The sequence below is a fragment of the Podarcis melisellensis genome (genome assembly GCF_964234715.1).
Source record: "Podarcis melisellensis genome assembly, chromosome: 16".
Classification (NCBI taxonomy): Eukaryota; Metazoa; Chordata; class Lepidosauria; order Squamata; family Lacertidae; genus Podarcis; species Podarcis melisellensis.
This window is the reverse complement of record NC_138533.1, coordinates 15,857,560-15,879,453: the sequence shown is the minus strand read 5'-3', so window position 1 is coordinate 15,879,453 and position 21,894 is coordinate 15,857,560. Positions and strand designations below refer to the sequence as shown.

At 47.3% G+C, this 21,894-nt stretch overlaps 1 protein-coding gene and 1 long non-coding RNA gene across 6 annotated transcripts in view; both read left to right on the top strand.

The window, feature by feature from the left end:
* The window catches only part of LOC309359471, a 155,847-nt gene that overhangs the window by 4,668 nt on the left and 129,285 nt on the right, over positions 1 to 21,894 (top strand). The gene's annotated exons all lie outside the window — the stretch shown is intronic.
* AHNAK (AHNAK nucleoprotein) overlaps positions 1 to 21,894 on the top strand; it is a 54,902-nt gene that overhangs the window by 15,197 nt on the left and 17,811 nt on the right. For 4 of the 5 annotated variants that reach the window (XM_081892954.1, XM_081892955.1, XM_081892953.1 and 1 more), the window contains exons 2-4: positions 19,591 to 19,684; positions 20,283 to 20,439; positions 21,406 to 21,593. In XM_081892954.1, coding sequence (XP_081749080.1) covers positions 20,283 to 20,439; positions 21,406 to 21,593 — 345 coding nt within the window. In that variant the 5' untranslated portion in view covers positions 19,591 to 19,684. Of the gene's footprint in view, positions 1 to 19,573; positions 19,685 to 20,282; positions 20,440 to 21,405; positions 21,594 to 21,894 lie in introns of those variants that run through there. The other variant, XM_081892952.1, reaches the window with a different exon arrangement.

Genomic DNA, 21,894 nt, shown 5'->3' with positions numbered 1-21,894 from the left:
AGACATGTGAATGTAAGAAGGGTCTGCTGGATGAGACCAGTGGCCCATCTTGGCCAGCATCCTGTTCTCACAGTGGCCAAACAGATGCCCATTATGGGAAACCCCAAACACAAGAGCAGTTTCCAGTGAAGTGGTCCTCAGAAGCATATCTGTCTCCAACTTTGGAGATAGAGAACAGCTATCCTGGCTAGTAGCCATCAGTAGTCTTCTCCTGTTCCCTGAATTTGTCCAGTCCTCTTCTAAAGCCATTGCTGCCTCTCCTGATGGAAAGTAGGGTCTGCAGCTCAGTGGTCACTCCCAGATTCAGTCCCTGGCATCTCCAGCTAAAGAATATCAGGTAGCAGTGGGCAGGTTAGAGACCTGCCTCCAGCCAGACTTAACAATACTCTGATACGCCCCAAATAAGTTAACTTCACATGAACCAGGCCTGTGAAACCTCACTCTCAGCACCCTCTTATCTCTTCCATCTCCCGGTCCCGAGGAGATGCAAGGGCTGGGACTGAGGAGAAGGAATCTGCCTCTGCAAGTTTTGCAGCCTCAATTTGGAAGGCAGAAAGGGGCAGGCAGGCAGAACTTCGCCCATGCCCAGAAGTCTCTGTGGAGTGGATCCAGGGTGTTGAGACGCAGCATAAAGGACTCCTTGTACAATGCCAAGGCGAGCTGTGGGGTGGCAGGACTGAGGGCTGAATGCAAGCGTATCTCAGCTCGAGGCTTTTTGCGACATGAATTGGGTCAAAGGGAAGAATTTGGGGCAATCAGGACGAGACTGTGAGATAGCAAAGCTTTTGTGCCTGGAATTAAGTGGATAACTGGAGGGTCGCCATTCTCCTTCAAAAGGGAAGGTGTGCATTAGAGCAGGCGCGTCCAGCTCCCAAGAGACTGCGATCTACTCACACTATAAAACAACTGCCAGTAGTGATCTACCCAAAGTTGTTGAGCTTTATTTTTTAGGGAGCCAAAGTTGTTGGGCTCTTCTTACGGAGCCAGAGTTCTTGAGCGTTTTGGGCAGTGGCGTAGCGTGGGTTGTCAGCACCCAGGGCAAGGCAAGTAATTTGCACCCCCTAACCCATGGATTTGCGCCCCCTAACCCCAACCCTCAGACGTTGCGCCCGGTGCGGCCGGCCCCCCCCTGCACCCCCCACGCTACGCCACTGACAGGGGGTCCAGGATCAACCAAGACTATCGCTCGTTCCATGTCTCTGATACACAAAATAGGAGTATGCTCGGCTGACGAAGCCTGGCCACATTTAAGTTCTTTCGCATACAACAACTATATTTTGCAAAGGCACATGTTAAGATCTTTCGTATCCTTTGTCTGATACCTGCACACAGCAACTGTATACAACAACCAAACTTTGCAAAGGCAGATGTGGAACATTACAAAGAAAAGTTCATCTTTTGCAGGTACTGCTCCTTAAAGTTGTTACGTTTGGCACTTGTATTCGCTAAGACATACGAGGAACACAAAAAGCTTTTATTTGAACATTACATTTACAAAACCTGATTCATTTGTACATACGTGGAACACAAAAGCTTCTATTTGGACGTTACGTATATAAGAACTGAGATATTTGTATTCCCTGTTCTAATTGTTGGTCCTTAATTGCTTCTACTCAATTAGATAATGTGAAAAGTGTTACCTGTTTATATGATGTATAAAGAATTTATATAGCTAAACACAGCCAGGTACGTTGTGGGTATATTTGCATTAGAGCAACAGCTGGAAAGTTTTGCCTGGGTTTGCTAGAGCAGCAATAAGGCACCTTTTCCTCCCAAGTCTGGGCTGTGAATTGGGGGACCCACCGAGGCAAAGGAGGCCGTGCGATAAGACCCAAACTTGTCGTAGGGTCCCATTTTCTGAGGTCTGCCCTGATTCTGGGCAGGCCACCTCCCATAAATTTCGGCCATTCCCTGGCTTGGATTCCTGGCTTTCCATGTTTTGTTTCTTTTCAAAAGCACCAAGCTGACCACTAGTCCTTATAGAGCCAGAGATACTAAAGCAGATGTGCAGGTATTCCTCCTCCTAGCCATTTGGCCTTCCTAGATTTTAACCGCATTCTAAAACCTAATAGCTTCAGAGAAAAAGTTAATTGGGGTGTAGAAGCCACGCTTGCAGAAATGCCCTCTTCCGCCCAGAGCAGCCATTGTTTTCCATCTGGGCACCCTCTGTTTAACTTCCCCACCCACTTCATTTGCATAATTAGCAAATAATTTGCAGGTCCGCCTTGCTGAGCTCCTGTTCCAGGCTGCACTGTGGAGGAAGAGGCCATGGTGGGCAGAAGCTGTCCCTGTTCCTCTCCTTTCTCTCTCTCTCTCTCTCTCTCTCTCTCTCTCTCTCTCTCTCTCTCTCTCTCTCTCTTTCTCATCTCCTCACTAGTTTAGAGGCAGGAATGGCAAGGAGGGCTAGCAGAGGCCGGAGGCTGGGATGTGACCCTAGGCAGGTGTCCTGTGATGCTGGCACCAGGCAGAGCTGCATGTCCCATGACAGGTTACACGCACCTCCTCCCTCACACACCCTTGCCGAAAATGTGGACGTTTCCTTAAGCTCCCGGTGTTGCAATTAAAATACCGTACTTTTTGCTCTATAAGACTCACGTTTTCCCTCCTAAAAAGTAAGGGGAAATGTGTGTGCGTCTTATGGAGCGAATGCAGGCTGCGCAGCTATCACAGAAGCCAGAATAGCAAGAGGGATTGCTGCTTTCACTGCACAGCGATCCCTCTTGCTGTTCTGGCTTCTGAGATTCAGAATATTTTTTTTCTTGTTTTCCTACTCCAAAAACTAGGTGCGTCTTGTGGTCTGGTGTGTCTTATAGAGCAAAAAATACAGTAAACGCAGCCCTGTTGATACCTTGCTTGCATTCTTCTCCAGGCAGAAATTGGATAGAAATATAACATAACACCCTAGCTGTTATTGAAATGCAGAGCCAGTTGCATTTTAGCAGATGAGGTTCTCTTTTGTTTTGAAAGGAAAGGAGTTAAGAGCTGGGGGATGGGGTGTCATCAGAAAGGCCTTGTTAGACCAGGTGAAAAGGCCCTTATTTTCCAGAGTGGCTTGTGAGATGTCTCTGGGGGAAGCCCAGAGAGAAGCTGTCTCCCCAACGTTACCCTCTCAGCCTCATTGGGAACACTCTTTCCCAAGGATGGGGAATCTCTGGGGCCCCTCCAGATGTTCCCATCAGCCCCAGTAGCCAGCCTGGCCAGTGGTTAAGAACAGTTAAGAGCCAGCAGCATCTGGAAGGTGTCAGGTTCTCCACCCCCAGTTTGGGACGAGATGGGCGCATTCTTGAGGAGCGCCATCTTGGTGATTCCCGACCCAATCCTCTCAGGCTAACCTGCAGGGGCAGAGAAGCAATATTTGAAGTCTAGGGAGTCACAAGGACAGAGAGGCCTATCCCCAGGGCACGATCTGGGGACTGCATCCGCCAGTTGCCCTCCCTCTGCTCTCGTGTGGCCCCGAAAGGAGGAGATATTTTCCACTGCTTTTTCACCAGCGTTAATTATTTTTGCTGCCTTCACTCTCAGAAACCACCCTGCGCCTCTCCATGGGACTCTTTGAGCGCATGGCAACCACGGAAGAAGCAGGGGGAACCCAAATGGTCTTGTAAAAGGACTCTTGCCTAACTGCGAAGGAGAAATCCCCTCCAAATGAACAGACACCATGAAGGGTATATTTCCCTCGTCCAGGAGAAGCAAAAAGCATATGTACACCTTCATGTGGCGCACTTGCTGACCCATAGTATGATCTTTGCTGCTGGTGCATTTGAGTGTGTTGCCTCGCCTGGTGGTGGTGGCAGTGGTGTGGGGATTAGCTGGGGTGGGGTGGGGAACAGCAGCCTTCATTTTGCACATCTCGTCTCCCCTTTTCATGTTCTGGAGCGTCAAGTCAGCCATTGCATCAGTCTGCCATCCCGGCAAACACAACAGCAACAATTAAAAAAATGCCCAGCCAGGATAAAGGGATTAGTGCTTCTGCCTAGAATGGTACCCACAGAGTGCAGCATGGACAATGTGCACACACACAAACACACACTTTGACATCCCAAATAGGAAGCTTTTTTGCTGCTCCCAGGGAGTTTTGTAGGATCATGCACTAAATCGCCTTTTAAGCTTAATAGAATTATATTTAGGGATTTTTCCCCCCCTATTGCACTGACCTGCACAAGACTTCATCTTATATTACATTGAGTTTTGTTCCATTGCATCTCTCCACCCCCACTCCATAACATCTCAGTCTCCACCCACGTAGCATTCCAGAGTCTGGGTGTGTTTATCGGTCGGGCCTCTCTCTTTTTTGAATAATCCTGTTGTGTGATATTGAGGGACACTTAAGACCAAAAGGCAACGAAAGATTGATTGGGGGCCAGAAGCAGCATGCAGATGTGGTGGAGTGGGGCAGGCAAAGAAGGTGGGGACCCCATTTGGGATCCTCCTGTGCCACCCGAAAGAGAATCAGGGAACTCTCGAAAGGGCGTCTGTGTTGACCAGTTGCAACAAAAACAGCATAGAGACAGAAGCACGTTTGGAATCTGGAGTTAATGGTCTTATTAGGGGAGGGGGAGCTTTACAGATTGCAGTTATATGTATTATTATTTCACTCACTTACCGCAGCTCATTCTGCTGTGTTGGGGGCCCTGGACTTAACCACGACGGACAGTCTTGTAGCAACTGCCAGGTATGCTGTTGCACGTTGATTTCTTGGACCTAGAGTCCATGACAGCTTGTGCCATTTTAAATAAGATGGTCTTTTAAGGTAGCAGGAGCAGGTTATCGTTTTGCAAACTAGGGTAATGCATTCGCCTGAGTGCAGAATCTTGGGGCGGAATCTGAAATCTGAGAGTACTCCACGTGCTTCTGCTGGGCAGATAGCTGCTTTCTTGGCTCTGCTTCTTCCCCTGTGTTGAGTGGCACACCCTCCCCCTCTCCTTTCAGAAAAGAACGAAAGCTGAAAATTCAGGGACCTGAAATACCACTGAGGGATGTGTGAGTGTCCCCCAGCGACGGCCCTGCAGCTATCACCTTATTAAAGGGTTAGGGTTATCTCCATAGACTGATGAACAGTGAGCAAGGGGTTGGGCTGAGCTGCGAGCCTGAGTGGAAAAGCCGCCTCCCTGGGGTCTGAAGACATGCCTTCGTAAAGAATTGTTGAACTATGCGGTATTGCAAAACACCCAGATCCTGCCAAGCCGTGGCCTTGGGAATCATTTTCATGGCCAAGGCTCAGCTTCTGCTGCGCGTGAAGTGAGGATAAAGAATCAAGGGCTGCCGAGCATGTGCAGAGTGCTTTTTGTAAGAGCTCGGTCTTTTAGCGTGGCAGCACCTGCACTTTGGAACTCCCTGCCTAATCTGTCCTTAGTCTATTGTTCTTTTTTGTTTTTCAAAAGTCTTAAATTATTGCTGATTCTTCTTATTGATAATTTTACTCTTTTATCTTTTTTATAAACCCCCTTTTGATAGTTCCCCCACCCCCCAGTCAAACACTGTATAAATAAGCCTGGCAAATCTGGAACTATACTTGATAATCTGATCACGTTGATAGACTTTACTTGGATGTTGTTATTTTAAGCCACGTGTGCAGTTGCACTTCTTCTGCGTGACTGTTTTATAATTTTGTTTTTCATCTTTTGATTTTCATCTGTTTTAATTGCTCTCTCTGTTTTATATACATTATAAAATGGGTGTGGGGGGAGTGTATACATTTTAATAAATAAACAATTTCAATGGGTTTTTTTGTGCCAGTCAGATCCATTCATCTCCTCCCTTGCCACCCTTAAAATCTAAGGCATTGGGTATTTGGGGCGAGCAGGTGCATTTATTTCACACATCTTCAGCCCCACCTTTCTTTGAAGTTGCTCAGGGCGGCAGCATGCGATATTTCTCGCTTTGCCTTATCCTCACACAACACCCCTGTGAGGTAGGTCAGGCTGAGTGTCACATGGTGAGCATTGTAGGATTTGAACACAGTACTGGCCCGACATTCTAGCCACTGCCCATACCTCAGAGGTGCTAGGGCTCTGGGGTGCTTCCTTGGGGAGCCCCTGGTTATGAGAGCACGGCTGACCGCTTGAAGACCACCACTCTCGGATTACCAGAGTGTCTCCCTTGCCTCCTGGAAGGGCTGCCTCTGGGCTTTCCCAACAGAAACGCAGCCCCTGTTTTGACGACTTCCTATCTCGAGCCCAGTGAGATATTCTGCCGCAGAATACCCTCTCCCGTGACATTGTGGGAATGTCGTGCTGTGTTTTGCAACCTCCCCTTTTCCAGTAATAACCCCGGCGATCCCAAGAAAGCCTGACCGGCTCATAGCTCTTGAGGCCAAGCAGTTGGTTCTAAAAATACGGAGAATTCAAGCACGTGGCCCCCCTCCGAATAGAAGCAACTGGCGGGGCCCTCGTGGTTGGCATAGCTCCCTTGCGATGGCTGGTTTCTTCTTTCAAAGCTGGGGACAGGCAGGCATGATGAGCCAGGATCCTGCCTCACTCAATGGCCCTCCTTGCTGCCAAGGCCACAGAGCAGCTGGCACTGAACTCCACGGGGGGGCAGTAGAAGAGGGGAGGGCGGGGGCATTCCTTGGGGCGTTATGGGGGTAGGACCCCTTGGCTTGCGTAGACAGTAGTTATGTTTGGTGAGAGTTTCAGTCGTAAAAGATAGGAGTCCCTCTAGAAGGACCATTTCCTGTACTCCTGAAAAGGTGCGCAGTACATTTTCGTCTGAAAATGTGTGCGGTACTTTTTAAATCTGAAAACACGTGCCTTAATATTTGTATCTGAAAACGTGTCTGTTGCATTTTTATCTTGTTCTCCACTCAAGTGCAACATGTAGCCCTCTTAGGGATGTGTGGGTTTGTTTTGTTTTGTTTTTTTACAGTCAAGCAGTTATATAAATTTTATTACATGAAAGTAAGTGTTTCATCTCAGTTCGATCACTCAAGTGATCTCCCCCCTGCTCCCCAAGCCAAATTTTATCTGCAGAACAACCTTGTGAGGTAGGTAAGGCTGGGAGAGAACAATTTTGCCCAGCATTACCCAATGAGCTTCATTGCCCAGATCTCTGTGATCAGAATCTTTTTTAACATCCTACACCATACTGATTTTTAACAGTGTGCATTATCTAGATACACGTACAAAGGAGCTGGGACTGGATGCAGCCAGCCAGCAGGTGTGTGAAGCTAGGAGTGTTTCGCAGTGATGTGGCAGTTTCAAGACTGGGGTCTGGTGGACGAGGTGTCTGTGTGTGTACCCTGGATCAGTAGACACAGGAAACCCCCCCCCCAATGCCAGATGAAACTCTTTGTGCTTCCAGCCCAATTTTTTCTGCTCTGGGCTTGCTCTTGAGGGTGGTCTGGAAGCTGTTGCAAAATGTGGCGACTCAACTGCTCACCGGTGCAGGATATCACTGAAACATTACCCCACTGTTGGAAGAATGGCACTGGCTCTCAATTAGCAACTAGGATAAGTTCAAGGTGTTGGTTTTGGTGTATATGCAGCTTGGGACTACGACACCTGCAAGATCGTCTTACCCCTTATATATCCAGTTGATCACTGCTCTCTGCAGCTGATGGCCTTCTGCTGTCTTATCAGGAGATCCGTTCCATACGGTCTACGAATTGGGCCTTTTGTGTGGTGGCACCCCTGCCCTCGGGAATCCCTTCTCCTGGAATATTAGACATGTGCTGTCTCTGCTGCTTTTCGATGCCGACCAAAGACTTTCCACTTCCAACAAGCCTTTTAACTGGAGAGCTTCATCCTAGTCTGCACCTGCATTCAGATTTGTTTTTGAGATGCTGAGGAATACTTTGTCTGGGACTTCTCAGCAGAAAAAAAGGCTTCTTTATTGTTGCTGCATACCTGAACGTTCGACCGCACACATCAACAGCAGCGATGGAACTTTTGCACACAGCACGTGCTGTCCCACAAAGCTTAGGGTCCTTCTCAGAGCCAAATAACCCCACGCAAGTATAAAGTTACCCACACCCTGAGACCCTGAGATTTGCTCAATATTTCATGAGCATGCTGTGCGCTTGCTAGCATCTTGTTCTAATGTCTGTGATTCTTTCATTAGTTTGGCTGCTGTGTTCTAATGATTATAAATTATTGCAGTTTATTGGTGTGTGTTTTCGTATTACAAACCTTGAAGCTAGTCAGTGTATAAATACCATGCAGCTTGGATTGCATTAGATATCTGGAAAACCCAGACTGATAGGAGGAAATGAATAGTGGCTTAGCTTCTGAGAGTCTTGTAATAATTTCTGATAATATCGGATGTGAAACATTCCGTGAGCCACCTTCTGAGCCGCAAGAAATATCTCCCAGTGTTGGACGCAGTGGGTTTATTTTTAAAAAGAAGGTGTTTGTTATGCCTGTTAGCTGAAACTAAGGCTCTAGGCATTGCTATATTACAATTGTGTTTGTTTATTGATAAAAAATACTTGCATACCGCTGTATTATAAAATATATTGAGTGGTTTACAGCACTAAAAAACAAGAAACCATACAGCAGAATCATTAAAAATATTTTTTAAAAAATTGGGGGAAAAACGTGTTAATTCATCACTAGGAATCTTGGCAATGGTGGTTTGCTGAAGGATGCTGTGAATCCTCTACTGAAATTCCATACCCACTTTACAGAACTACAGTTCCCAGGGTTCTGTAGGGAAAAGGAATAGTTCTTAGAGTAGACAGTTGTGGGCATTGTACCCAGAGATGCCACCTGAAATTTGTGAAGCCATTTTGCTGATGTTCTTCGGGCAGCGAAAACCACTGCTGTGTTTGGGGGAAGGCAATCTACTTTGACCAGGACTGCTGGGTCATCTTCTTACTTCTACCTTTATTTTGCTGCTGTCTGTGGTGATGACTTCTGGCCATTGTTTTCATGACCTCAAAATTCCACACGCATAGCATTTTTTCTGAAAAGTTGTGGGCGCAAAAAACATGGTGACTTCTGCCCAGATTTCATCCTCCACTCATTTGGGAGCAAGATTTCTTCCCCCCACCCCACCCCTGTGAGGAACAGCAACATTTTAAATTTCGACTATCCTCATCCCTGCCTAGTAGAGACCGTGTGCCAGGCTTGCAGAATGCCTGTTTCAGTTGAAATTTATTCTGCTTGTCAGAAATCTATCCGATGGATACTTTCCCCAAGCACTGTTGGGTGGAATCTAAACACATATAACAAAACGCTGTGAAAATGCTTCTTTAAAAATGTTTTGAAAAAATACATTCAATTGTCATAGCTCCCTGTTGCCATCTAGTGTCGCACATGCATATTGCACTTTACAACACACTTGAAATGTTTTATTTGCAGCTGTATAGCTGAGTCCCTGGTCACTTGTTTGAGGAACATAAACTATGAGACCAAAAACAACACCAGATGCGTGAAATATACTATTATTTATTGTGACTGTAGGTTGATACTGAACTGTCTCGTTTTCCGTGTGATACCAGAGTTTGTTGGCAGTCCTTGTTTTCTTTAATGTAATTCAATTATTGCTGCTTGTTTGAAATTTTCTATGTATGCTTTGCAGGAAAATACAGATTTTTTATAAAAAATAAAATTAAAAGAAAAGAATTCTATGTGTGAGAGAAAAGATATTGGCAGCAAGACGCCCACAGCCCTGTGTGGGTGAGTTAAAACTGCAACAGACTCCGGACATCCTTCACCTGTTCATTAGTCACTTACTGACTGACATGGCTGAGGGTTGTATCACTTGGCTTCGCAAGGTGTGGTTTGTTGACCATGGGCCGTGCATTTGGCAGGTGGGAGGCAAAACTTGAGTTTCTGCTCTTTAGATTTTTAACAGATATAAAACTGGAAACACAGTAACTTTTGTTGGCCCAAATATCTGTTGCCACCCAGAAGGCAGGTAATTTTGCTCCTACACCAATATAAATTACCTGCTCTTAGAGGAGGGTGCCCTGTTGCATCTCTGGACGAGTCCAGTCAGGAAGCACACCCAGAAAGAGTGACTTATGCAGCAACGAGGTTCAAGGGACTCCTCTCGCTGTGTGGCTAATCCTTCTTCAGCCTTCCAAAACAGGTCTTTTTGGGATGCAAGTTGTGCTATCGGAAATCCAGAAAGGGCTTCTTTTACTGTATGGGTCAAAAGGAAGCAAGTTGTAGTGGTTTGGAATGCTGGACCAGGACTTGGAGAGACCCAGGTCTGAATCTTCATTCAGCCAGAAAGCTAACTTGGTGCAGATTTTGTGAGGATAACGCAGATGGCTTGGTACTCCTTGCACTGCACAAAGTGGAATATGCATGTAAAGTAAAGGGGACCCCTGACCATTAGGTCCAGTCGTGACCGACTCGTGTTGCGGCGCTCATCTCGCTTTATTGGCCAAGGGAGCCGGCGTACAGCTTCTGGGTCATGTGGCCAGCATGACTTAGCCGCTTCTGGCGAACCAGAGCAGCACACGGAAACGTCGTTTACCTTCCCACCGGAGCAATACCTATTTATCTACTTGCACTTTGACATGCTTTCAAACTGCTAGGTTGGGAGGAGCTGGGACCAGGCAACGGGAGCTCACCCCGTCACGGGGATTCGAACCGCTGACCTTCTGATTGGCAAGTCCTAGGCTCTGTGGTTTAACCCACAGCACCACCAGCGTCCCTGGAATATGCATGTAGAAGCTTTAAAAAACGAGTTCCATTTTCAGTTGTTGGTTCTCTTAACTCCAGGCCTGCGCGTCGCTAAAATGTCTGGGCTGGCTGGCTTGGCTGCAAGACTCCACAAAGGTTGCCGAAGCCTCTCCCTTTGCTCTGATCCAGCCTGTTTGTGTGCATGAGTGTGCTGTGAGTCATCTCTGTGAGGCAATCACACCCAGCCTGCAGGCTTATGTCCAGAGGAACAAAGCTGGGTGTGGTCCTTTTGTCTCTGCTTTCCCCAAGAGATCAGTAACTGAACAATCTTGGCTCAGGGGGTCCTGTGTCTATGCCCCTCCCCCCAAAAACAGGGTTGTCGGTCAGTTGCAGGACGATGTGTGCCACTGGGTGAAAAGTGGCGGGGCGAAACCACTTTCTCAGCTGTGCCGTAAAGTCCTTGCCTGTGGAAAAGCAGACTTACCTGCTTGCCTGCATTTGATAGGAGCGTAGAAAGCCGTCAGGCTCTCCAGCTCAGCATTTTCTTCCCTGGCGGCTGCAGGTCTCCAGGGTTTCTGGGTAGGGCCTGGAAGTGTGCTCCTTCTGCATCCAAAGCAGATCCTCTCCGCTGAGATGTTTCCTGCCCCTGAGAAGGATGCTGTGTCTGATGCTGTGAAGGACTAACGGGAAAAGATCTTGGCAGCTGTAATGTGAGGATGGAGCAGGGAAAGTTGTCAGAAGGACTGTGCCAGAGGGTGCCCTTGCCAGGGCATTTCTGGTGTCTTGTGCCATAGAAGGCAGTGCAAAATAGCAGAGAAAGCTAAATTACAGCTTGTGTTTTTGGAGGCCCCACCGCTGAGTAGCAGAGCAGAAGGTTGCAGCATCTGACCGCGTTTGGGAAAGGGATAGAGCTCACATCTGCCTTGCATGCAAAAGGGCCCAGGTTCAATCCCTGGCGTCTCCAGATAGGGCTTGGAGAGACTTTTGCCTGAAACTCTGGAAAGCCACTGCTTCCAATTGGCATACTGAGCCTAGATAGTTCAATGGACTGATTCAGTGAAAAAAGACAGCTTGCTGCTCCTCTGCTCCACATCCATCTCCCATTACTGTTGTTTTCTCTTCCCCTCCCTCTGGCGTCTTCTTCATTCTCTTTCTCTCTCTTTACTGAAAAGCAACAAAGAGTCCTGCCACACCTTTAAAGTCCAGCAGATTTTATTGCGACAGAATAATAATAATAATAATAATAATAATAATAATAATAATAATAATTTATTATTTATACCCCGCCCATCTGGCTGAGTTTCCCCAGCCACTCTGGGCGGCTCCCAATCAGTGTTAAAAACAGTACAGCATTACATATTAAAAACTTCCCTGAACAGGGCTGCCTTAAGATGTTTTCTGAATGTCAGGTAATTCTTTATCTCTTTGACATCTGATGGGAGGGCGTTCCACAGGGCGGGCGCCACTACCGAGAAGGCCCTCTGTCTGGTTCCCTGTAGCCTCACTTCTCGCAATGACGGAACCGCCAGAAGGCCCTTGGCGCTGGATCTCAGTGTCCGGGCTGAACGATGGGGGTGGAGACGCTCCTTCAGGTATACAGGACTGAGGCCGTTTAGGGCTTTAAAGGCCTCTGTAGATTAAAGCCACGATCATCAGAGCCATAGAGCTTTGCACTTCATATTGGAAAAAGCTGGGCTCGGTTTATTGTAGCTTCTTGCATATGAAAGTTTGTGCCACAATAAATCTAGACACGCACACACACACACACACACACACACACACTTGTTTTTTTTTTAGAAGGAAGCAGAAAGAGTCTGGGACAGAGGCTTTTTAGGAATGTAGGGAGAGCTGAGATTCCCACACAGGGAAACAGGATCCCAAGCTCGCTGGTACTAAACGAGTGTTAAGCAGATTCCAGCGTCCCATCGGGGTTGCACATGCATAATAAAAGTTGAGATAAATTTACTCCATAATAGGGAAGTTGCACTGTTTCAAGTTCTGCCCCTCCCAGAAAAGGAAGTTTGCTCCCTCCCCAATTAAATCTGCTTAAAAAGTTTTTCCTGCACCCAAAGGTGAACGGCTTCCTTTTTTCCATTTACCCTTCCTAATTCGCAACAACATAATTAAAAATAATAGTAAAAAACACCCTAGTTTTGCCAGAAATATCTAAATGCTTACTGATGCCACGTGTCAGTTTGCAGACTTCCCTGTAGGTGGTCCTTTTGGTTGTGCATCATGCATTGCCTGGCATGCATGGAGCAAATTCCCTGAGAATCTGCTTTCATTGCAAAGGAAGTTTCTAGACCTCATGATTGTGGAGATATGTTTGAAAGCATGCAGATAGAAGCAGTGTCTGCTGCAGGGAGGTTGTGATTCATGGAGGAGATGCTAGTTACAAACCATGAGATTTAAATGGCACTTCACTATTCAGAGGAAGTCTGCTTCTGAATACTAGATGCCGGGAGACCTATAAATAGAGAGCTCTGTTGCCTTCATACCCAATCCAACAGAGGTATCTGGTCAATCACTGCTGGTAGCATGAGGCCAGACCTAGCAGTTCCCTTTTTATGAAATGTAAATTTCAATATATATTAAATAAATTGGGAATTTTCAACCAAAGAATTTGCTAGCCGGCTCAATTTAAAAAACCCTCAACCACCCCTGGATTCAACACGGCCTCCGGGTTCACTAACCCTTCTTTAGGGAACATCTTCCTGACTGCCTACCTCACAAAGCTATCTCTGCCCCTAGGGCTAATGTGATCCATTTGCTCCCAGCCAGATTGCCAGTTCCCCTATCCCCCACAAAAGCAGAATTGCAGGCATTCCAACACCTATGTTCTCTAAGCAGCTGGAATGTCAGTGAACATTCTGTGCCATCTCAGTAGCCCAGTGGCGTCACTGCCACAAAAGGTGAGCACAGATAGCCTTAGCTGAGTCACAGAAATGCAGGAATGGTTGATTGCAAAATATTTCTGCAACCTTTGCCCTGGGGTCATCTTGGGGATAGGTTAGCCAGCTGCTATTTTCCAGGGTGGGAATTAGCTGGAAATGATGAATCGGTTAAATCTGGGGAGGGAGGCTTTTCACGAGAAGCGAGAGAGGCGAGCGAGCAAGAGATACATTTCAAAAAGGAAACGCTTTCTATTAAAACCAGTGAGCTTTTCTTGTCTAAACAAGCCTCTTAAATTAATTGTGTTTGCAAGCGGGAACCACAAGGAACTGGCAGTAGGGGAATACAAACGCTTTCTCGACTGCCAACATTACCTTTTGTGGTTTGCTGGGTGAGGCAGTGTGTGTGTGTGTGTGTGTGTGTGTGTGTGTGTGTGTGTGTGTAAAATAGCTGGTTCTGAGAGGCGAGAATTCATTGCAGGTGATGGGAAAACCGAACAACCGGTGTGTTCTATCCCTGGGATTTTAGGTCCTTGCTTTTGCAAAGAAGGTACCGTTTAGTTTGCATCTGGCTCCTCACCCTAGGAAGCCCCAAGAACAGCTGCTACAGCAGCTGTTTCCCCTGTGAGGGAAGCATGCTGAAAGCATGGTATTTTCCCTCTATATTATTGTGATATCTGCACCAGAGCAGCCAAAACACCTGAACAAAGCTTCAACAGTCCCCCGTACCCCAAGCTAAGAGTAAACAGCACTTGAAACTCATCCAGGCACCTCGAAAGTGTCTGGAATCTTTGATAAAAGCATCAGCGCTTCACCTATCTGTTAGGTGGGGTTGTTTTAAATAATCCCACCTAAAAATTGTCAAGGTCTAAGATGGCACCCAGAGAACTCATTTCATAAGTTAACGAACGCAGATATAAATAAAAGAAGGAACAAGATGTTGTGGAACCACTATTGATACAGAGAATCGGATGCCCAGATGTAGCTGAGGAACCGAGGCTAATAGCTCACTCACTGGTTTACTGGGAAGACAACCTCACTGAAATTGAAAGGATTTACACTGTAGCAAGAGTGCATGCAAACATGCGTTAATTTGAGCAGGTGAGCGCCTCTAGAAGTGTGCTCACTTCATTGTGGACAGGGTTAAATTGCAAGATTACGGATCCTGACACTGGGGGAAAGCATTTGTTAAATACCCTATTTTTTGCTCTATAATACTCACTTTTTCCCTCCTAAAAAGTAAGGGGAAATGTGTGTGCGTCTTATGGAACGAATGCAGGCTGCGCAGCTATCCCAGAAGCCAGAACAGCAAGAGGGATTGCTACTTTCACTGTGCAGCGATCCCTCTTGCTGTTCTGGCTTCTGAGATTCAGAATATTTTTTTTCTTGTTTTCCTCCTCCAAAAACTAGGTGCGTCTTGTGGTCTGTGCGTCCTTTAGAGCGAAAAATACGGTAATCTCTGCCCTGCCTTTCAGGGAAAGTGCACAGGCTGTCTTAGAAACATATACAGCCAACAGTTTAAAATCTGCCTCATGTCCTTTTAAAAACAAGCAGCAAAACATGGTTAAAACACAGCAGTTAATAAAAAAGCAGAGGGAAATCTGTCTCAAGAGCTCTTTTAAAACTCTCCAGTGAAGGTGCGCTGTGAACCTCAAGAGGAAGCGTATTCCAGAAATATGAGGCTGTCACTGACAGGGCCCAGTCAGCCTGACCTCTCTTATCTTTAGGGCCTCCAAAGACAGTCTTAGACTTTGGGCAGGGTCATATCACATGTGCAGGCTGTCCTTTGGATAACTTGCTCCCAAAACTGTTTAGGGCTTGAAAATCCAAAGGGAGAAATGTGTTTGTGGGATGATATTTCCATCCCTGACATGTGGGGTGGGGATTTTTGGCAAGTCTGCTTTCCTTGGTCTGCAGCTGGAACGTTTTCTAGAAAAACAGCACTTCTGGGGTCATCGTAATTATTTGGGAATTTCCGGATCTGAAAGGCGCACCAGCGAAGTGCATTCCTGAAGACATGACCATCCCCTAATGCCTTTAGAGATGGAGGTGAAATATCTTAAGTAGCAGCTCCGCCCCACCTCTGGCTGGCTTCTGTAGTCTGGAATCCTGCGGCGTTTCCTCCTCCATCTTGCCTGACTTCAGAGGTTGCACTCGCTGAAGATCAGTCTTCAACAACCTGATGCCCTTCAGATTTTTGGGGCCATGCTGGCTGGGACTGTGGGGAGCTGCAGTCCCAAAAATCTGGAGGGCAACATTGACTGCTGGAGATCATCACTGCATCGAATGGATAAATACATAAAGACATCCTATCTTATCTATCAGTGGTGTTGCAAAAGCATGGCAAGGAAGACATGAAATAGCATTGATTCTGGGATGGCCTAAATTGTAATGCAGGTTACCATGACCCATTGTCCATAATTTGATACCCCGCCCCCCGGTTGATTGCCTTAAAAAAAATAATCCTGTAATGGGATATGGATTTATTTTTTTTACTTTGCCTTATGGAGGAACCCAACCCATAAAAGGCAAAGAGGAAAGAGCCGTGTGTACTTAGGAAACCAAGCAAGCTTGGTGCTTGACCAACCACAGACAGCCCATTTCCACAACTTGATTGCAGTGTCTGTGCTTTTACAGAATTCCCTATGTTTAGTGGGAGGAAGGGATGGTGTACAATAAAGACCAAACATAGGCTGCTGGTGGTAGGGGGAACATTAAGGGCAGAGCATAGACAGTGTCTGCTGGGTGTCGGTTGAATTCTTCTAACCTTCTGGCTTCAGAGACATTTCCAGACATTGCAAACAGATTCCCTCTTTTAGTTATTGACTGATTGCATTCACATCCTAGCTTTTCCTCCAAGGAGCTCATGGGGGCATAGATGTTTCTGTCCCTCCCCAATTTAGCTCCATAACAACCCTGTGATCTTCATGGCTGGGGGGTGCGGTGGGGATTTGAACCCTGGTCTCCCAATACACCACACTTGTTCCAGCAGCTTTCTTCAGCCTGTGTGTGGGCACACTTGGCCAGTGATGGTTGTTGTGAGAAGTTGTTTTCCTCTCTGTAACTGGGGGCTGGTGGAGTCCACAAGACCACAGAGATTAAGGAAACAAGCCTGGATATGTCGTTTGCCATCTTGTGAGGGGTGGGTGAGTTCTGGTGTCTTGTTCCCAGTTCAAATGCTGGCTTGTGAAGACTCTCCAGTTAGGGCCAGGAGCTGATGTCAGTGGGAGCCTCTTCTGCAGCCTCCCCTCCTCCTGTCTGGGCTGATCAGGTTTCATGCATGACCTGAGCATGCATGTCTGTAGCTGTTTGGAAGTGGAAAACTTTCCCCTCTTGTTGCTTCGCAGAAAGTTGGCACGGTCTAGGCGTGGAAGGTGGGGCGTTTGAGCTGGGATTGGGTATGGGAGCCAGAGCATTGCAAAGCATCGATCATGAAGGCATGGCCGCCCCCTGGCTGCACCCTTTAAAAACACTTATGCAACATGACCAGTTGTGCTCTGTCCTTTCTTCTCCTTCTCCTTCATTACAAGTCCTTTCCACTCTGCTGATAAATGGTATTGCACCTTTTAAATGAAGGCCCCATTCCACCAAGGGGAAGTCTACCTGCGCAAGGAGGGACCGTAGCTCATGCTTTTCATGGACAAAGTCCCAGGTTCAAATCTCTGGTAGCCGGTGGTGCGAAGGACTCGTCTCTGCCTGAGATCTCTTTTTCAGACTGGCTGCTAGTCAGGGCTGGGCCAGATGGACAAAGAGACAGACTTGGAATAAGGCAGCCTCCTCTGCTTCAAGGGAGAGTCTGCAGCATGAGAGCTCAGCATGCAGAATGTCCCAGTGTCAGGTAGCTGGTGATGGGCAAGACCTTTCCCTGCCTGAAACCCTATAAGGCAGCAGCATATATTAATGAACCATTAAGAAAAGAGATTGTACTAGAGTAAGCAAATTGCAACACATGAAGGATAAAAACAAAATACGTTTTAGGATTTTGACAGTGTGCAGAAATCAGGGCTACAGAAAAAACCTCAACAAACCCTTCATCTGATCTGGGAGCTTCTGGCACTCAGAGCTAGACTGTTCCTGAATGTGGAAGCCCCACTTTGATCTACTGTTGAGCCGAGTATCTCCAGGGTCTTGGGCAGAGGAGAATGTTTCCACCATCTGCCACCTGGTTCTTTTGAGGAAGGATTGAACCTGGGACCTTCTGCGGGCAAGCCATGTTCTCTGCTGCTGAGCTACACCTGCTTGCCTATTAACTCCTTGGCTTCTACAGGTTTCGATGTTTCCCACTGCTTCCTTGCATTGCACTGCCGCTTATGCCCTGGAAGGTTCCTCCTTTTAGAGTCCAGGGGTAGGGAGAACACAGGCTTTGCATTCCTGCCGGCATATGTACCATGCCTTGCATGCTCAGGCTGTGGGAGGGGCTGTGGCTGGCATGTAGCATGCTCAGCCGGGGAAGAAGTGTGCACAGGCTCACAAGGAAGAAGAGTTGCCTGAGGAGAAGAGGACGGGAAGGGGGTAAGGGAAGGGAGCAGTTGTCTCTCTTCCCTTTCCAATACAGCCTTTTACACGTGCTTAAGCGATGTGGTATTGCTGGCTCTGAAACAGGTCAGTGTTCTTGCGCCCCATCTCAGAGCATGGCGACTGTGCTCTGCCTCCACCAACGCTTCTGAATGCCACCTGCTGGAAACTGCAAGAGGGAAGAGTGCTCTTGCACTTGGGTCCTGCTTGTGGGGTGGGTGGCCCCTGCGAGAGGCAGGATGCTGGATTAAGACAGGCCCTTGGCTCTTCTTACATTCTTCTTATAGTCAGCACCAGCCCTGCCATGCCCCAGGGTGAATCAAGGTGCCTCAGGCGGCAACACAAAGGGAGGCAGGGAAATAGATGAAAAGCAGGAATTAGTGTCTAAGGGTTGCAGCAAGACTTCTAAAACGGGGTGTGTGGGTGTGTGACACCATTTGTAAGCTACTTGAGACAGTGAAATGTCTTGGTTCTGGTTATAATTTTGGAAAGGAATGAGTAAAGGGCAGCAAATGGATCAAGGGGCTGGATTTTTAGTTCAGGGGGAAAAGGACTTGAATGTTTGTGGGGAAATATAGAGATAACATTGAATGATGCAGAGGGAGTACCTAAAAATATCCCCCCTCCACTGATTATATAATCATCTTAATAATTATTTTGCGTTGCTTTTATGGCACTTTATGTTTTAGCGTACTCACATATTCTGTTGTAAGCCGCCTTGATAATTTTATGCATGCTCTTATTGAGCTGGTTTTGAGGTTTTGCCCTGCTTGGGGGTTTCCATCCCTAAAGAATTCTGCAGGTTTCCCCGGAGCCTGGTGGGGTGATGCTCTTTTGCCTACATAAGCCTGAACATCACAGACAGAGGGAGTGATACATAAATGGACCCTTCATGTTTAGAGGCAGTAGTTCTGAATGCCAGGGGGCAGGGACTCCTAGACACCTTCCCCACAGGCACCCAGATGCCACTTTCTGGACACAGATTACCAAACCAGCCAGACTGAGCAAGGCAGTTCTTAAGTGGGTATAAACATCAGCTGCGCCGAGTACTCTCTGTATACCCTTCCTAGTATGTTTTATTTGGCAATTAAAGGGATATCTTTTTGTGATGGGCGGCAGTTGGTGTAGAAATATGTACGCCACAGAGAACAATTTCGCCAAGTGGAACGCGAAAGCAGCATTCCTCGTTAGCTTTTGAAAATAGTTCTGATTCTTCCTCTCAACAAACCTACTTTCACCATCCTATAAACTTCGAAAGGCATTGCTGACATTCTTTGGAACCTGCTTTTGCAAACAGAGCAGGGGTGAGGGAACCTGTGGCTTTGCAGATGCCTCATGACTCCAGTTTGCACCAGCCATGAGGGATGGCAGTGATGCTGGGAATTGTGGTCTCATAATGTCTAGGAGGGTCACAGGTTCCCCAACCCTGAAATGGGGACTTCCTTAAAGGTGGGAGGGGGGATAGCTTATATTTTCAGGGACCCCAGTTCTTCTCCCAAGAGAATTCAGATTCCCCATCCCCTGCGCTTGACGTGGATTCATCAAACACGATGCCTAGACATGGCAAGTTCTCTTTCACCAACAAGGCTTTGTTTTGTTTTCTCTTCTAGGTTGGGAAGTTGGAAGAAACATTACCAAAGGATTGGCAAGTGACGAGAAGGGAATTCCTGGGGCGGTTCCGGCCTGGACCAAAGTCCTAGAAAGGTGATTCAGTCTATTCTTTATTAGTAAAGCAGTGGTACTACTGTGCCATATTTATCCAGATCTCCTAGTCCTGGAGAGGAGCTATGTGCAGCACAGGGTAGACCACAGGATTTGGAACATAGCAATTAGCCCAGCAACTTAGTGGGTCATCTTGGGGCAAATGGTCATTGACGTAACCAACCTCACCAGGCTGTTGTGTGGATAATGGCATCTCAACTAAACATTTGGAGGCACCAATGCTTCTGAATACCAGTTGCTGGAAACCACAGGAGGGGAGAGGACTCTTGTGCTCGAATCCTGCTAACAGGTTTCCCACAAGCCTCTGGTTGGCCACTGTGAGAACAGGATTGTGTGCTTGATGGACCACCTTTGGCCTGATCCTGCAGGATCATCTTATGTCCTTATATAACTGCCCTGAGATTGTTGGAGCAAGATTGGGATGAAAATATAATAGAGCAAAATGCATTTTCTGAAATAGACTAAGCCTGTAGCATACTTTTGAGGTGCAGAATTTGAGCAGGAGTTCTCCTCTTTAAGTGCAGCCTCTTGAGTTCCCCATGGCCTCCTATTTACACACTTCCTTCCTTCCTTCCTTAAGATGGAGAAGGAGGAAGAAGAGACCCGGGAGATTCTGCTCCCCGACTGGGAAGGCATTGGCTCTCGCGGACTTACCATCGACCAGACGAACGAAGGCGTTTTCGTGAAACAGGTTCAACAGGACTCACCCGCTGCCAAAGCAGGCATTGTGAAAGAAGGTCAGTGAGGTGGTTTTGTGGGGGGTGGTCTGGGCGAGGGCAGAGAAGCCACCTCCTCCTCCCTGTTCATCATCAACTTTTAAAGCCACCAGAGGGCATCCTCTTTATGGTCACAAAGAGTCCCCCATGACATCTTGAAGAGTCACGTGCGCCATATCCGCACCATACTTTTAAAGCACTACGATACTACTTTAAACTGTCACGGCTTCCTGCAGAGAGTCCTGGGGGCTGCAGTCTGTTAATGGTGCTGAAGGGTGCTTAGAGACCCCTATTCCCCCACCCCAGAGCTACAGTTCCCAGAGTGGTTTAGCAGTCTACCCCTCTTCCCAGAAACCTCTGGGAGTTGTAGCTCTGTGAAGGGAATGGGGCTTCCCAACAACTCTTGGCACCCTTAACATATTGAAGTTCCCAGGATTCCTTGACTGTTCTAAAGCAGTATGATGCTGCTTTAAAAGTGTCATGTAGATGGGACCTGTGACAAAGGACTGGCCTAATGTGCTATTTTTGGAGAGTGTAATAGAAATGGGGGAAAATAAATTAAAAACAGAAGGGTAAGGGCTGCAGAACTTTGCTCAGCCCATGTCAGCCAGCTATCCCCTCAGGACATTTTGCACTCAGCTGGGCTCTCTTAATACCAGATGTGTTAGGTTTAGGAGAGATAAAAATAATAATTAAAAAAATGAAGCAGCTCTACACACAGCACATCATGGACTAGTTCAATTGTCTTCTTAAAATGGGCTGGCTTTTTGCTAAATTCATGGAGGAGAATAGGTTTATCAACTGCTGCTAGCCGTGACAGCTAACTGGAGCCTCCAAGTTTAGGGGCAGTTTGTCTCTGAATACCAGCTGCTGGGGGCAAACAACAGCTCCAGCCCTATGGTGCGGGATTCCCAGAGGCCTCTGGTTGGCCAGTGTGGATGCAGGGCTTTTTCTTAATGTTCTTAATCCCACCCCCCACCCCCTCAGGGGATCAGATCGTGAGTGCCACAATCTACTTCGACAACCTGCAGTCCGGGGAAGTCACAGAGCTCCTGAAGAACGTGGGCCACCACACTGTTGGCCTTCGGCTGCAGAGGAAAGGCGACCGGTCTCCATTGCCAGGACAGTCTTGGTCCCATGATGTCTTTGCCTCAAGGAGTCCAGAGGTTGTTTTGGTGAGTGAGCATCGTGATGGAGAGGACCCCCTTTTGTAGATGATGGAGGAAGGATCTAAGGGTGGGCCTGGGGGAACTTGGGACCTGGCTCTTTCCATACACCTGTGGCGTCTTGGATATTCCAGGACACCAGAGGAAGACTTTTATCAAATTTACAAATGCAATCAGTTAAGGAGTTGAGGGCAGGTACCAAAAGGTGAGTTCAGGGACAGGTAGCTTGTTGGACCCTCAACAGTTCCAGCCAGTATCATCAGGGATGATGGGAGTTGTAGTTCAACTGCACCCAGAGGGCCACTGATTG